The following is a 17,071-nucleotide window of genomic DNA, read 5'->3' on the forward strand; positions in this document are numbered from 1 at the left end:
GACAAACACACACAGTTATTAAGCAAGCATTCAGCCAGTTGAAGATGCAATTCCGATGCCACTACTATACAGGGGGGCCACAGAACCATGCAGTCTCTGGCAGTGGTATAGTTGTTCACAGTTTGCACCATGCTCCACAACATCACGATGTGCCAGTGTCTCCCACCTCCTCTTGGTGGGGCTGATGTGGAGGGTCCATGGGCTAGGGTACAGGACATCATGCTGTCACTGGGGGCTTCTGTGAGGCAGGAACTTAGGGCCACCTTGACCAGATGTGTGTATAGACATGCATCTGGCAGCAGAGACTTCCTGATGGCCACACCAGCAGTTGTGGGGGGGGGGGCTCTCCTCCCCTCAGCCATGGCAGGGAATGACACACCTGCCGGTGGCCTGCCCATGATTCCCAAATCCCACCATGGTGCATGGGCTTCCTCTCCAAATGGGGGCTGGACCTCCCCCAGCACATGCCCCTATCTGAGTGACACTGGAAGTGACGGCGGTCTGCTTGCCAGTATAGATCGAACACAGAGCCACCCTTGGGTGCATCTAGCCACTTACAGGGCTTGGTCAGGTCTGTGGATGCAGCTGCTGGAGCAATGGAAGTCTCTGGCATCCAGAGGCGTTAGCAAAGTTGCTGCAATGGGGGCCATGTACACCTGGGACCCTCAGGCAGGGCCAGTGCCAGGATTTTTGGTGCCCTAGGCAAGGCTACCTACTTATGCCTGCCTCCGCCCCCCCCCCGCTCTTTCTGCCTCTCATCCAGTACCTACCTGTGGTTCGGTCCCCACAGCCCTGAATCCTGCCCTCACGATGGGGGCTTCCAAGCTGCTCCAATGTTGGGAGAAGAAGATAAGGTCCCTTGGCCCCAGGATCCTGCCCCTGCATCTACAGCATGGGACTCAGGCCAGATTCCACTGGGCCACCAGGTGGTGCCATCCCTGAAGGAAACCTTGGGGGAGCTCCAAGAGAAGAGCTGACCAGGCAGGGAGCGGAGGGAGAGCTCTGAGCACTGCAGGTTCCCCACGCGCTGGAGCTGAAGGAGGCAGCTGGGGAAGACCAAGCACTGCAGTGCTCCATTGCCCAGCCCTTGCCAGCTTCCAGGCCATGTGACTCACCTCCAGGGGGCCAGCAGCGGTCCTTTGTTCTCTTCAAAGTCTAGGGGGTGGGGGGAGGCGTCTTCAGCCAGTGGGCCTGTGAGCTCCCTGTGTGCCATCCCAGGAAGCTGTGACGGTGTCCTTCCTTTTTAATTACCTGTGTTTTTTTTCAGGGGTGGTAGTTTTAACAATTTTAAAATATGATTTTATCATGTATGTTTTGTTAGTTGCCTTGGTGACCCCCATGAGGTGGGATATACCTTTTGTAAAATCAATCAATCATGTTGTGGTTACACTGTCAGACTATGATCTGGCAGCCCCAGGTTGAAATCTCTAGTTGGCCATGGAAGTTTTCTGCATGATGTTAGGCCACTGCCTACCCTGCCTCACAGGGTGGTTGTTGTGACAATAAAATAAGGGAGAATGCTATTGCAAGCTGCTTTAGGTCTCCAATGCAGGGGGAAAGGAGGGTATAAATATCTAAAATAAACAAAAGCCCTTGTCTCTTCTCCCTCCTTTTTGCTTACAAAGGCCATTGCTTGATTATTTTCTGGCTCTTGGTTCCACAAGACTGACTACCTCTTCTTAAAATGATCATTTATTTCTGAGGGGTATATTCATTTATACATAAATCTTGTACAACTTTCCAGTGCTTTTAAACTAAATTATTCGTAGCTCAATGCGGCTTACAGTTCTAAAATTTAAAATGTACAGTAAAACGTTGTGCGACCTGAAGCTACATATGCCTAGGATTAGGTGGTTAATTAGTGAATTAACTCCATATAGATACATCCATGAACAAAATACCCCCCACACACATTTGCAGAGGGAGAAAGTACACCACAACAAAAATACCCCTTATAATAATTTGTTTTAACAATTTATTAATAACACATGGTTACAACATTTAATTAACTTTTCTTATACTAAACCATATGATATTTCACCCCCCTCCCTCCAATACTGACTTCCCCGAAGTTATAAATTTCCAGTTAATTCTAAAGGTACCACTAATCTATCAAAATGTAATACTTTTGATTAATACTAATACCCCTTATAATAATAATACTACTACTACTACTAATAATAATAATAATAAAATTTCATTTGTATCCCGCCCTCCCCGCCTAGGCAGGCTCAGGGCGGCTAACAGTGGTTTGTGTCAGACTAAAACTTTAATGACTCACAGTGCCTTGGGCAATGGGTTTTAGGAAGGTATAATTCTGCCTCAGGTAGCACTGCCACTTTCAGATCCCCTGCCACCCTGCCACAAAGCTTCAGAGGGTGCCTTGAGGGCAGTTATACTCTCTCAGCCTAACTGACCTGACAGGATTCGGTTGTGAGGATAAAACTGAGGGATACTTATGAGGACTAAACGGAGGAGGAGGAGGGAAGAACCATGACTGCTGCCCTGGGCTTTTTGGAGGGTGGGGAGATTAAAAAATGGGTCAGACACAGACATTTCTAAAGGATGAAAGTATACCGTCCTTGGTTTTGGTAACTGACATGTGTCACACTGAACACTACCTCGGGAGATGCATCCCACATGTTCCCCAGAGAGTACTGAGATCGGGAACTCAAAATCTCCTTGTTGTCCCCGGGCCAAAGGAAGCCCGTTTGAAAACTACAAGGGATAGGGCCTTCTCCGTAATGGCCCCTTCCTGGTGGAACCAGCTGCCGGAAGAGGTAAGGGCCCTGCGGGACCTTGCTCAATTCCGCAGGGCCTGTAAGACAGTCCTCTTCCGGCTGGCTTACAACTAACCAGCACTGAAACTTGAAACTGAGTGTAGTTTGTAAGATCGCTGTATGTTTCTAATGTTTTAAGTATATAACTGTGAGAAATGTTTAGATTTTAACTATGTAAATTGTGAAATGTTTAAACTTTTATGCTTGATTTTATACTCTTATGTTAGATTTTATGTGTTGTAAGCCACCTTGAGCCACCTGGTGGGAAGGGCGGGATATAAATTGCAAATAAATAAATAAATAAATAAATAAATAAATAAAAATCCCCTCTTGTGTAAGGAACAGGGTTCTCAGCAGACACGGAGAAAAGTGTCCTGTCACTTTAATAGAGGCTTAATAGGACGTTATTTATCAGATAATGTTATTTGCCTCCACGGCATCGCAGCTGCCTATTTTCACACATCGGGAGGGAAGGCAGCATGGTATAACCTGATTTGGTCAGATCTCAGCAGCTAAACAAGAAGGGTACTTGGAAGGGAGATCACCCCATCAAGGGAGCCTCTGCAGAGGAAGGCAATGACCTTGAATGGCCTGAATGGCCTGTTGGCCTTGAAAGCCCCTTGCTGAGGTCACCATAATCACCTGCAATTTGACGGCACATTCCAGTCACAGAGTTTCACTCAAATCTCCAGGAACTTCCCAGGCCAGAGTCGGCAACCCTACTTAAGCCCAAATCTGTTCCCCTGATTGGCAGCCTCACTCTAACCTCGAAGGGCCAGCCTGTCCCAGGAATTCTAGCACTGTGACTCCTCCTCCTTCCAGAAAAGTGATGCTTGCATATGCTCTGGTTTTCTTTCTGGGGACCAGGGTTGCCTCTTCCCCAGGCTTTCAACCTCCTCCTATGGACAGACTCCCCCACCTCTTTTACTCCTCCCCAAACTTTCCTGGCTTGCATTTTTGCAATTCTTCTCCTCCTCCCCTCCCCTCTGCAGGCTGAAGTCAGAGGCATTTCCCCAGCCTCACTGCCAGCCTTGGTTGCAAATCACTGCTCCTGTAGAGGCCCATTTTATGAGTCAGCTGAGTCTCCCTGCCACATCTTTGTTGACTTAAGCCCCAGAGATGGCCCACCTTAAAAAGCCTCTGCCTGGCTTGGAGTGCTCACGTCACCTGGTGCAAGAAATGCTTGAGAGGGACTGAAGGAAGGCGGGGGGGGGGGGAGAGCTGATTTTTTTTGTTTATTTATCAGTTTCTACTGGTTCTTGGTTCGAATGATGGGCATACCGAGAGGGGCTGTCATGATCCTGGGCCTAGTGAGGCCTGCAGGCCCCAGGGAAGCCTGCTTAGGAGTTACTGGGAAAAGCCAAATCTCCCAGGATCCCCTCTGTCCCTCTGATTGAGTAGCGAGGGTTTTGGAGGGAAACAGGCCCAGAGAGGGGTGGGGCCTGGGAAGAGAATGTATAAAGGCCAAGCCCAAGAAATGGGTGTTCTTTCCCTGGAAGGCTGAGCTGGAAACAGGCTGTAACCTGGAGAGCTTGAAGCAGGGGAAAGACCCTTACCCAAGGGGTAAGTGTGGGTATTAGGTAGGGACTGTATAAATAGACGCGTTAGGGCATTTGTTTATTTTCCCTTCACCCTTTTACTGTTTAACGCACCTTGTTAATTTTTATTGCACTGAAATACACCTTTTGTTGCTGTTCACTCTGCCTGGTCCTCAACGCCTATTATTTGGACTAGGCTATAGGAGGCCTGAAGGGTTTGGGAGGGTACTCTGGGCCTTCTCAAGAGAAACCCTTAACCCAGAGTGGTGGCAGCAATTGGTAAGACCCCCTGAGTCATGACAGGGGCTTTAATGCCCAGGGAGGAGCGAGAGAGAGAAGGTTGTGCCAGGCTCCTATGTGTGCTCAGGCACTTACCTGGCTGGTCCTTGCACTCCCTCCTCCTCTTCCTCCTCTGCAGCAGCACTGCTGGTGACTTCTCACGAGGTGGGAGTGGGTGCAAAGAGCAGAGTCAGCAGCGGTACCAGGGAGACAAAGGGAGTGGGGGCAAGTGAGAGCCCACCATGTTGGGCACTGGCAGCCCCTGTCCCCACGAGTCACAGGGGGCCACCCAATCCGGTGCCCCCTCTGGGTGCTGCTGTCCTAGGCAACTGTCTAAGTTCATCTAATGGGTGGGCCTCGGGCCCACATGGCTGTGGCCAGGAGGTGGCTCAGTTCTGTCAGGCACTCTGTTTTTTAGATTGCTTAGGATCCTCTAAAAGGGGAAGGAACAAATGACTAAAGAACTAGGAATTTCCAGCAGGTGAGATGGCTAAGCCATGCTGGGGGGAGCTGAGCTTGGAGCCCCCACAGCCGGCCCAGCCACTGCTTTCAAGCCCCTGCTGATTCTCTGCACTGTCTTAGACTTATGCAACACATGAGGGAGGGTGATGAACACAGGGGGAAGGGTGATGAACTGTAGCTCGCCCCCCCATTTACAGCTGATTGCCTTCCCCCCATGCTTCTTAAGTGCTTCTGGAGCCCCATCCTACAGTTTTGTCTAGGTTCCCAGGATCCCAGGATCATGAAGACTGCCCTGGAAATGAGGCAAGGCTGTTCTGCCCCTCAGCATTTCTTTATATGTAAGAAAGTGTGTACACACAGACTCCTTTAAAAACAATCGGTTGCAAGATAACTGATAATACTGCTGCATATAGTTTGGTAAATATAGAAAAAGAAGATATTGGACTTATACCCTATCCTTCATTCAGAGTCACAGAACAGCTTAAAAGCTGTTTTCCTTCCTTTCTCCACAGCAGACACCCTGTGAAGTAGGTGGGGCTGAGAGAGCTCTCAGAGAACTGTTCATGAGAAAACCACTCTGATAGAACAGTGGCTGACCAAAGGTCACCCAGCAGCTGCACGTGGAGGAGTGGGAAATCAAACCCGGTTCTCCCAGATTAGAGTCTGTGCACTTAACTACTACACAAAACTACTCTCAATAATATTACACAATCCTTGAAAAATTGATTAAAACTGAATGACTATGCCATTCTTAATTAACACCCTCCCTCTATTTAGGCAGCAGAGGAAGATGGCCATGAAAACTGAAGCAGTAAAAACAAATATTAATTTCAAAACTCTAATGGTATTATGTTTCACAACTGAGATGCTTGATAAATGTTCTGCATTATAATCTTTGACATGATACAACATTATGTGTCAAGCTATTTGCATTGTAAAAAAAGTATCTGACAAAGTGAAATAATTAGTGGGAGAAGCACCTTCCTTTTCTTGCATCTGATTCCAGTGGGTGTGACAGCCGGCTCTGCAAAAGACAAATACTGCATACATTTAAATGTTTACAAATTAGAAATTTAAATTCAGCCCACCTTAACCGTGGCTCCAGGGAAGAAGAGCCAGTTGCCCGTGTCCACAGGATCAAGATGATCTTCTAAAACAATTTGTTTGTGAGCTTCATTGATTATCAGAATATTGTCTAATGCCCAGCAGGCTTCATACACATCACCAGCATGGACATATTCCTGTTTCCACTGGAACTGGATATTTTCTCCTTTGGCTTCCTCAGGAAGGTAGAGAATATGGATAATTGTGCTGACATTAGAAGGAGCTCTGCAAAGTAATAAGATATGGAATAAATAAATTAATAGTAAACATCTCCCTTTAAAAGCTCATATTTTCAAATCAAACAACTTAATCACAGTTAAATCCAATATCTTCAGTCTCTATAAAAAGGAAAGAATGAAGGAGATGTTCCCAAATAACACCATGCATGCAAAGCTAATAATTTTATATTTAGATTACTAGGCGAGGGCCCCTGAGAAGAAATGTCTCCATTTGTGGCTGTAGGAGACTCTAGGGGAAAACCTATGGGCATTCATGGTAATGGCAGCTACCAGTTCGGGGGAAATTACTTTTCTGGAGTCACCAGCCAGGCAGTCAGATGCAGGCACTTGACTTCGTGGTAGCCTATATTCCCCATCTGCAAGATGACAGGTAGTACTGGCAGATGGATATAATTGCCCTTGGATTTCTGAAGGAAGACCTGAAACCACATCTGCTGGGGCCAAAAAGAAGTAACAAGGATGCACTGTGATTTGTCCTTGGCAGTATGGCGACCATTCTTCCCTACCAGGGCAAGGGGGGAAATGCACAGAAAAGGGGATGAATCTAAATTAGATGAAAGGAAGGCTTTTTTTTTTTTTTTTTAGCAGGAACGCAGTTCCGGCTGGCTCGCTCTCAGGAGGTGTAGCCTAATATGCAAATGAGTTCCTGCTGGGCTTTTTCCTACAAAAAGCTCCATGTGAAACAAGGGTGATGTCAGGGGGTGTGGCATAATATGCAAATAAGTTCATGCTGGACTTTTTCTACAACCCCCCCCCCCTCCTTTTCAGCTAATTTAGATTCATCCCCTTTTCTGTGCATTTCCCCCCTTGCCCTGGTAGGGAAGAATGGTCGCCATACTGCCAAGGACAAATGCTGAAAGGCATTTCCCAGAGAAAGTGGGCCTATACCAGTTCTGGAACATAGATCCAAGTGGACAGCCATGAACAGGCACTTTGGTATTGAAACACATGGCAAAAAGGTCTACCGTAGAGTAACTGCATTGTGCAACAGTAGGGGAAATATATTCTTGCCCTCAGGGCTTTCTTTGTAGCAGGAGCTCCTTTGCATATTAGGACACAAACCCCTGCCATACCCAGTCCTCCAAGAGTTTACAGGGCCTACTGTAAGCTCTTGGAGAATTGGCTACATCAGGGGTGTGTGGCCAGATATACAAAAGCATTCCTGCTACAACAAAGCCCTGCTCGCCTTAGTGTTTGATTTCTCTCAATTCAACATAAGACCTCTACTGACAATGGCAGATGTCTCTGCAGGTCTTCCTCCGAAGGAGAAGTGAACAGCAGTCATCTTGACATGGGGATACCGAACACCCTTGAGATCTGAAGTGGGCTCCCACAATGGCCACACATTTCATGAATATGCAAAAGGAAATAGCTAAACCAAAGGGCAGCATGGTAGACTGGTAAGGTATTCCTTAGTACTTAAAACATAAGTACCTCTTGTGACCTGTTTGAATCAGTAGATGAAAGTATGGGCCTTGTAAATCCAAGACAGTAAACCAATAATTTGGACTAAGAAACTGTAGTACAGAGATTAAAGAAACCATGCAGAACCTCTGAGATCCAAAATTGGTCTTAACCCACCATTTGCTTATTATCTAGAAAGAACTCTGCATAATAACCATAAGGGGAATCATCAGAGGGTAGACTCTGGACTGCCCATTTTTCGAATGAAACCTCTGACTCTGAACCCAACTCTGGAAAAGCGTTGTCAATGGCAGCAGCTGTGCTTTCACCTGGGTTAAATGTAGAAATTCAAAGTGGTTTCTGAGCCTGTTCAGACTCCTTAGATTAGTGTTGTTGAGAACCACTCTTGGACCTTGTTCCTGATCCATTCCAAACAGGGCTGAGATGGTTCCTCCCACTCTCATGGGAATGGAGGATAAAAGAGGGGATCGTACTGCCAAGGGCCCAAGAGAAAAGTATGCATCCAAGACAGATGTGGTGCTGGACCTAATGGAACCAAAAGTGGGTTTTCAGGGAAATCAACTGGTTCTGCTTCCACTTTGCCTTCGGAGAGTGATGGAGCCAGAGAACATAAACCTGATGAAGTTATGAGGTAAGCAGTGTTTCCTCTAAGCTGAGTTAGTATAAATTAGCTCATAGTTTTTTAACCTGCAGCTCACACATAAAGCACATGGTGACAGAAAAGTGCAGAAAAGGGCAACTAGAATGATTAGTTGGAACATTTTCCCTATGAAAATGCTTGGGGCTCTTTAGCTTGGAGAAACGTCAACTGAGGGGTGACATGATTGAGGTTTACAAGATTATGCATGGGATAGAGAAGGTAGAGAAAGAAGTACTTTTCTCCCTTTCTCACAATACGAGAACTCATGGACATTCAATGAAATTGCTGATCAGTCGGGTTAGAACTGATAAAAGGAAGTACTTCTTCACCCAAAGGATGATTAACATGTGGAATTCACTGCCACAGGAGGTGGTGGCTGCTGCAGGCACAGCCAGCTTCAAGAGGGGATTGGATAAATATAAGGAGCAGAGGTCCACCAGCAGCTATTAGCCACAGTATATTGTTGGAACTCTCTGCCTGGGGCAATGATGCTCTGTATTTTTGGTGCTTGGGGGGTACAGTGGGAGGGCTTCTAATGTTCTGGCCCCACTGATGGACCTCCTAATGGTGCCTGGGAGGGAGGGGTTGGCCACTGTGTGACACAGAATGGTGGACTGGATGGGCCATTGGTCTGATCCAACATGGCTTCTCTTATGTTCTTATGTCTTAGCTCAGGAAAAAAACTCATTTCTGCAGTAGCTTACAACTTTAATGTCAGTAGCTCACAAAGTAGAATTTTTGGTCACAAGACTCTACAGCTTAGAGGGAGCATTGGAGATAAGGGTAGCTCAATTGTGTCACCAGAAGTTCCACTGGTCTTGTTGGTTCAGTTGAAACCAAATGGCGCTGTTCTTTATGCTTTAGCTTAGATTTATGTTTTTCAGGTGGTAGATGACACCAGGCCAGTTTCTGGGGACCTCAATTTTCTTCGAGTCAGATCCGATCTCAGAATCAACTGAATGGAGATTATTGAGGCTGGATGAGAAGGATGGTCATCATGTAAAGCAGATTTTGAAGTCGAAGGAGGGGCATGTTCCACTGTAGCAGCTGGTTTAGCTGTATGGTTATCAGAACCTGACAAAGCCCTCTCCCATAAAGTAGCCTTGAGGTGAGAAGTGTAATCTGCCCAGGCCTTAGATTTGAACAGCTGGCAGAGGCTGCAGACTGCCATGTTATGGACTTCCCCCAGATATGAAGGCTGTGTGGGTCACTTTGGTGGCATAAGAAGAACATTTCTTTAAAAGGGCCTTCTGTGACATTATTAATGATGAAAGAAATGAGAAAGAAAAAGACTCAGAAATTTATACTAGACAAGGAGCAAAGCTAGAACAGTCTTCACAAAGTGGTGACAAAGAGCAAACTGAGGAAAAGGGGGAGCACCTTCCCCAGAGCATGTGACTGTTTGATCAGGAAAATAACCTCAGAAACACTATGGATGGGAGGGGCTCTCCCTGCTCTGTTCCTAGGCTTAAAAAATAACCTAGAAAATCTTCCCAGTGTGTGTGTGCAGTTCTAAAATGGAACTTCACAGTCCTAATATGGGACTGTACAGAACAATGACAATGAAGCATAAGCCTTTTGTTTTACTGTTTATTTCTTTACTTCATTTACACCCTGCCTTTCCCCCCAATGGGGTCCCAAAGAAGAAGAAGACATTGGATTTATATTCCGCCCTCCACTCAGAGTTTCAGAGCGGCTCACAATCTCCTTTAACTTCCTCCCCCATAACAGACACTCTGTGAGGTGGATGGGGCTGAGAGAGCTCTCACAGAAACTGTCCTTTCAAGGACAAGCTCTGTGATAGCTATGGCTGACCCAAGGCCATTCCGGCAGCTGCAGGTGGAGGAGTGGGGAATCAAACCCGGTTCTCCCAGTTAAGAGTCCACATACTTAACTACTACACCAAACTGGCTTACAAAGGAACTTACATTCTTTTCCTCTCCATTTTATCTCACAGATCTTAGTCTGACACTTTAACCACTACACCACACTTGGTCTCTATTTCCTTCCTATTTGAAGTAAAAATTGAACATTTGAAGCTTGACATATTGATCATTACTGTTCCTGCCAAGATTAAAACGTGCTATAGCGTACATCAACAATACTTTGGTTCAGCCATGAAAAGAAGATGGCAAACCTATATATCTCCTTTGATAGTGCTCATGGCCTGGTGAACACGGCAGAAGCCATTTAGACAGTGCCCCTATAACTCCTGGTTTTAACATTCAATAACTTTTGATTTCCAGAAGGAGCTGATTTAAACTAATGGAAATTCACTAATGAAATGTGCAACAGATTGAATAAAAGGAATATTATCTCTGAGAATCTGAAGGAACCAGAAAACGCTTTAATGTTCCTGGCTGGTACTTCCCATTGCCTTGAATAAGTGCATGTCTTAATCTGCCAGGGAAAGATTTCATAGCTAAGAGGTTGAACTTCATTACCAAGGACAGCAGTCTGCCTGGCTCCCCATTCCAGCCCTGAGATACATTTGCAGAAGTGCCACCACTCCATTTATGAGTATGGGATGCACTAAAGCATGAGAGGCAGTATTCCAGCAAAAGGGCAACAACATACCTTAGCAGAGCTCAGGCAAAATTTGGAAAGTTTTACACAGAAATCAAGCAGACATAGTTGTGAATTATGTACACATGCAAAATTGCTTTCGGGTTCAGGACCACTAATTTGTAAATGGAAGTCCTTGTCCCAAAGCCTTCTGCACTAACTTCAACAGAAAGAAGAGCTCTGTGTATGAAATGTGCTTTGCAAATGAAGCTGTCCTTTCCATTGATGGAAGTGAACAGCCCACACGGCTCTAAATCACTGCAAAATTCTGGAATATGCTTCTAGAAGAAGCAGAAAAAAACCCCAAATAATGGAAATACTGATTTTGCCTCTTTGCAACGCATTCACTTAATAGTCCGGTTTGCTACGTTGTACTTGAATGCACAAAATTACCTAGACTGTTCCCTAAAGCACACGGTAACAGATAAAAAGAAACATGAAAAGAAATCTGACAGTGCAATCCTAAACAGAGCCACACCTTTCTAAGTCAACCGGCATCAACAGGTTCTGCATTGCAAATGTATTTGAAACTTTAAAAAAAATGTTTTTTGATTTACACACTTTAAGCAATGCTGTAAAGAAATGTTTTTTAAAATCATTTTTAACAAACCTAATTTTCTCCAGCTGAATCCAATCAGCAGAATTATTCTTCGCGTAGGACACAAGGATGTTGGGATCTGAGTAACTAAAGCGACATGAACCGGACCCTGGGAAGAGCAATAAAGCACAGTCAAGCCATAAATCCTCTTCAGAGACACTCTTCTGGCTGAGTTCTTGCCATCAATATCAGTTCTCCATATTTTAGAATTCTCTGATTGATGATAAAATTTGCCAAGATCTGTTGCTGAAGGAAAATGCATAATACTGCACGTTCTCAAAGTCAGAAGTAATGTGGAAATGATAAATCACAACAAGGCAGCAAAATCTGTGGTAGATTTCCCAAGGGGAGATATAATAAATTACTGAACAGTCTGCCTCTCACTCAAAATGCATGCAGCGGTAATATCCGAGCAAAAGCTAAAATACCATGCGCCACACTTTCCAAGGTAAACATTCAATGGCTGCTGCTCTGGAAGCCGTTTCTGAAGTATGATTAAAGTCCCTTACGGAAGAGTCAATAGACTTAGGTGCATTTATTGCTGTATTGGACTGCTAATTTCTTTTAAAAATACAGTTCTCTGGGAAGCTACACATATGATATGGACTCTGGAGAATTGTCCACAATCTAGGTGAAAGGAAACTGTTAATATTTTAATTGGTAATGATAAAGATACAGGGCAATCACAGAGGACAAACCTTTATGCAGATTACATTGTGATTCCAAGCACAGTTTTTTCCTGCTAACATGTACGGTAATTACTACCGATGAGTTGTACAACCAGATATATACCCCCACATGTGGTCATTCTCACATGCATGCAAGAAACTATCTTTGGAGACACAGGGAAACACATCTTTCAGTGCGCCTTTATTATTGGTGGTGTGAAGATAAACTGAGCAGTGGCGTTGTATGATGTGAAGGGTGGGCAATTAATGACAAGGAATTTTGGGGCATATAAGTGGCAGACATTGATAGTCATCCTATTGAATGTGGAGAATTTGTGGATGTGGCTCTGTGGAATGGAGAGAATCGGGCAACATGATAGGCACCTTAGTGGAATAATAAGTCAGACAGGTATCTTAGTGAAGCTACTAATTCATGTGCCAGGAAGAAAGCCTGGCAATAGAACTGTACTCACAAAAGGCATGTGCCTCCCTGACCCTTTTCCCTGGAAGGTCACAGCTAAGGATTGCATCCAGGACCTTTTGTATGTTATTGAGCTACCACTCCACAAAGCACACCATCAGTTCTGATTTACATATGGGGCTGGGGAGGAATGGCCATAATGTCCCTTGACCCTTAGGAGTATATGCAAACACCACCATAGCTCTTTTCATCTGTAGTCATGTGGTTAAAATGTTGTTCTTTCCTTTGTACCCTCAGAAACTCATTAATTCACAAACCTTGAGCAGCAGAAGACACTTATTAAAATGTCGTTCTGGGCCATGAAAGTTATGGAATCTACCCATCAACATATCCTTTCTCCATTTACAATTCTTTTTGCTAGCAAGATGCCCCCAAAGTGTGACGGTGCATCTTCTTGGGATGAAAACTGAGCCCATGCCACCTGCTACCTAACATAGAGGGTTTAAAAAGAAACAGTAATGGGTCTTGTTGCTATATTTTCCCTTCTCCCTATAAAACTGGACAGAAATATACATGTGTTCTGTATGATGTTGTTGGAACTGTTTGCATAATAGAAGCATTGTTCCCATGACAGAACCCACATCCTCTCTTCAGAAAACTATGGATACTCTATGTGGGTTTACTACTCATAGCATCATGGGGACTCATGAAGGAAGAACTACTATGGTCTGTTTCTGGTTGTGTACTGTGTCCAGAGGTTGTGTGGGTCTGCCATTGCTTTCCTCTGCACAGTCTTTCTTGGTGGTCTCCATTCCAAGTACTAACCTTGCTCAGCTTCCAAGATCTGACACGATCGGGCTATACCATGCTGCCTTTCCTCAAGGGTGTTACTTATACTCTTGTAATATGTCCCATATCAATTCTCTCCATATACCTTTTCTGAAAGTCACAGTTAGGTATTCAGGTATGCAACTGTGAAACAGTAGTATAAGTAGAGAGGTGGGGGGGGGATCCCATTTAATTTCTTCATTAATTTGTAAATTAATGGTTTCTCTAAAGAGAAAAACCAGAATCTATAACACTTTAAAAAAAAATCCTCCTCACCCATTCTTTCCTTTTTTTTATTGTTAAAGATGACAAAAATAAACTTTGCCAAACTTGTACATATGTCCTGCCTTCTTTGTATGAATATGGCGGCAACAGGACTCTGACTAATTAATATTGCACAAACAAATTGTTGTGTTTCCAATTATGCTTCCGAAGAGGAATCAACTAACAACTGTCACTAGTTTATTTTTACTGACCCAGCTGCTTTTCTCTTTACAGTATTAAAACAAGCGAAGTAAGAAAAGCCTGCCTATTCCATTTTCATCAACCTGCCGGGGCCCTTGCTTTTACTGACTGACATCTGTTCCCATTTTCTCCATTTCTAGCAGAGAAATTTCACGGCATCACATTATTTCAACAGCACTCAGTTTTAAACTAGAGTAAACAAGTTTCTGATGAGGAAGAAATCAAAATGACGTTTGAGATATAGCCAATACTGCCCCCCCACCCACCCCAGACAGCCTCAGATAGCGATATGGTTGCCAGAAATTGGCAGTCAACTGGCAGGAGAGGGAGGGGATGAGACAGGGGAATGACATCACAAGCCAATAAGTGATGTCATTGCACTGATGTGACACTTTAGGATCATCCAAAAACTGTATGATTAAAAACACAGTGTTTTGCAGGATCCTAGAGCATCATGCCAATGTGGTAACATCACTCGTGGGTTTGCATCAGAAGTGATGATGTACTGACTCCCCCCCTATCATTCTGCCCCCACCACCCAGCCACGTAGTAGTAGGGACAGGGGGTGAATGGCGGGTGGTTTCCTGCCACAGCAGCATTGCTGGTAAGCTGATACGGCAATGAGGATGGCCTCAGGAGACTTTCCCCATCAACATCTGCACAATTCTTCAATTCTTCCGCAGTTATATTACCAGTATCTCAGTGCTTGCATTTTGAATATCACCATTTGGCATCTGTTATAAATAATTCTCCCGCCGTGGTGGCAATTTTGACCATCCTGATTCGTTGGGGCTCAGTGGGACTGTACGACACAAGTCTTTGGCCAGTCAAATTATCAATGGACTTGTGTGCCATTGGTTGAGTCCACTCCTCTCTCCTGCATAAGTGGCTGTTGCCAGCCAGCAAAGCTGATTCTGTCAGTAAAATGCAATCAACCTAAGTTCTGGCAGTTATTGTGGGAACATACTATTGGCCCATCACATGTCGGTCACCCATCTCTGGCCTCACATTGGCTGACTCCCTTGCCCCCGCCTCCTGCAGGCCCAAGAATGTTGAACACACTGCCAAAAGCAGTTTTACTTTAGAGACAGCCACTTCTCCAGCTGTTCTCTGTCAACCAGCTTCAGAAAGGACTGCAAAGCTCCTGAAGCCTCACAAAAGGCCCTATCAACAGCTCACACAGATGGCCTCCTAGCACACGCAGCCTCTGAAGGCCGCTGCAATAGCCAGGGAGCCTGGCATCACCACAGAGGGCGTTGCTGTCCCACTTGTACTGTCTTTCCCTCCCTCTCTCCTCAGCTTCACCCAAGGTGGTTGCCTGAGAAGGAGATAGGGAAGCCTCACAGTTTTGTTGTTCAGATCAAAGGGGGGAGAGAAATGAGGAGAATAATGTCAGCTGCTTTGGTTCCCCCCCTCCCACTGTGAACAAAGACTGTCCAATCAATTTTTATCTAGAGGCTGCAGGGTTGCCAACTCCAGGTTAGCAAATTCCAGATGGCAGAGATCAGCTCCCCTTGAGGTGCGGGGGAGTGAATGCCTTCACTTGGGTGTGTGGAAAGACAGCAAAACTGGGGAGGGCACTCACCCAGAGGCCTTTAGTGCTTCCTTTCCAGGTTGGTGGGAAATTCCTGGAGATTCTGTGGTAGAGTTTGAAGAAGGCATAGGAGTTAGGGCTTCAGAGTGGGGTCTGCCAGACACAGGTTCTTGCTGTGGAAGCTGACTTTGGAAGGTGATTTTGGACTGGTCACAGACTTCCAGCCTAACCTGCTTCACAGGGTTGTTGTTCAGATCACATGGGGGGAGAGGAGAATGATGTATGCTTTGCCCCCCCCCCCAACACTATGAAGAAAGACTGTCATTTGCCTGTGAGGAAAGACTGTCATTTGCCTCACAGGGTTGTTGTTCAAATCAAAGAGGGGAGAGGAGAATGATGTAAGCTGCTTTGGTCTCCCTCACACTGTGAAGAAAGACTGTCATTTGCCTATGTAGAGGCTGCAGAGAGGGGGAAGGCAATGGAAACCTAAAGTCAGAGGGGCAGATAAAGAGAAGGAGATAGGGTTGCCAACTACAAGTTAGGAAATCCCTGGAGATTTAAGGGGTGGGGCCTGCTTTGGTCTCCCCCACACTGTGAAGACAGACTGCCTTTTCTTACATAGAGTCTTCAGAGAGGGGGAAGGCAATGGCAACCTAAAGTCAGAAGGGCAGATAAAGGGATGGCTCCACCTGAGGATTGGCTACCGTACACCTGGCTGCTTGCTACTGTTCAGCAGCAGCCACCCTATGACAGACACTGTGGCATAGGAGTTAGGGCTTCAGAATGGTTTCTGCCAGACCCAGGTTCTTGCTGTGGAAGCTGACTGGGTGATTTCAGACCAGTCACATACTTCCAGCCTAACCTGCCTCACAAGGTTGTTGTTCAGATCACGTGGGAGAAGAGGAGAATGATGTATGCTTTGGTGTCCCCCCCACCCGCCACTGTGAAAAAAGACTGTCATTTGCCTATGTAAAGGATGCATGAGGGGTGAGGCAATGGAAACTTGAAGTCAGAGGTGCAGAGAAACAGAAGGAGATAGGGTTGCCAACTCCAGGTTAGAAAATTCCTAAAGATTTAAGGGGTGGAGCCTGGAGAGGGTGGGGTTTGAGGAGGGATAGGACTTCAGACAGGTACAATGCCATTTTCTCCTGAGGAACCACTGGAGATCACTCAGATTTACAATTGGTCTCTAGATGGCAGAGATCAGCTCCCCTTGAGGTAGGGGGGAATCAATGCCTTCACTTGGGTGGGTGAGAAGACAGCAATGGTGGCGGGACTTGCCCATAACCTCTTTCTAGAGCCCATTGAATTTTTTCTTCACAACGGACCTTACTCCTAGTTCTATATAACTGGCTACTTAACTACTTAACCAACCCCTGACTCAGTCCCAACATATCTCCTTTGGGGATTCTACTGCTTGCTCTCCTTATTCTAAAAACCATTGATTCCTAATGAGTGCTTTCTGATATCTAATCAGCTGCAGATCCATAAATGAGTGCTTTCTGATATCTGATCCAGCTGCTGA

The 17,071-nt window shown here is 45.4% G+C and overlaps 1 protein-coding gene across 1 annotated transcript in view; it reads right to left on the minus strand.

The window, feature by feature from the left end:
• Positions 1-17,071, minus strand: part of RELN (reelin) — a 659,346-nt gene that overhangs the window by 428,680 nt on the left and 213,595 nt on the right. The window contains exons 9-10 of the mRNA XM_060246073.1: positions 11,643-11,739; positions 6,148-6,388 (exon numbers count right to left, since the gene is read on the minus strand). Coding sequence (XP_060102056.1) covers positions 6,148-6,388; positions 11,643-11,739 — 338 coding nt within the window. The remainder of the gene's footprint in view (positions 1-6,147; positions 6,389-11,642; positions 11,740-17,071) is intronic.

The sequence above is a fragment of the Heteronotia binoei genome, chromosome 8, assembly GCF_032191835.1.
Source record: "Heteronotia binoei isolate CCM8104 ecotype False Entrance Well chromosome 8, APGP_CSIRO_Hbin_v1, whole genome shotgun sequence".
Taxonomy (NCBI): Eukaryota; Metazoa; Chordata; class Lepidosauria; order Squamata; family Gekkonidae; genus Heteronotia; species Heteronotia binoei.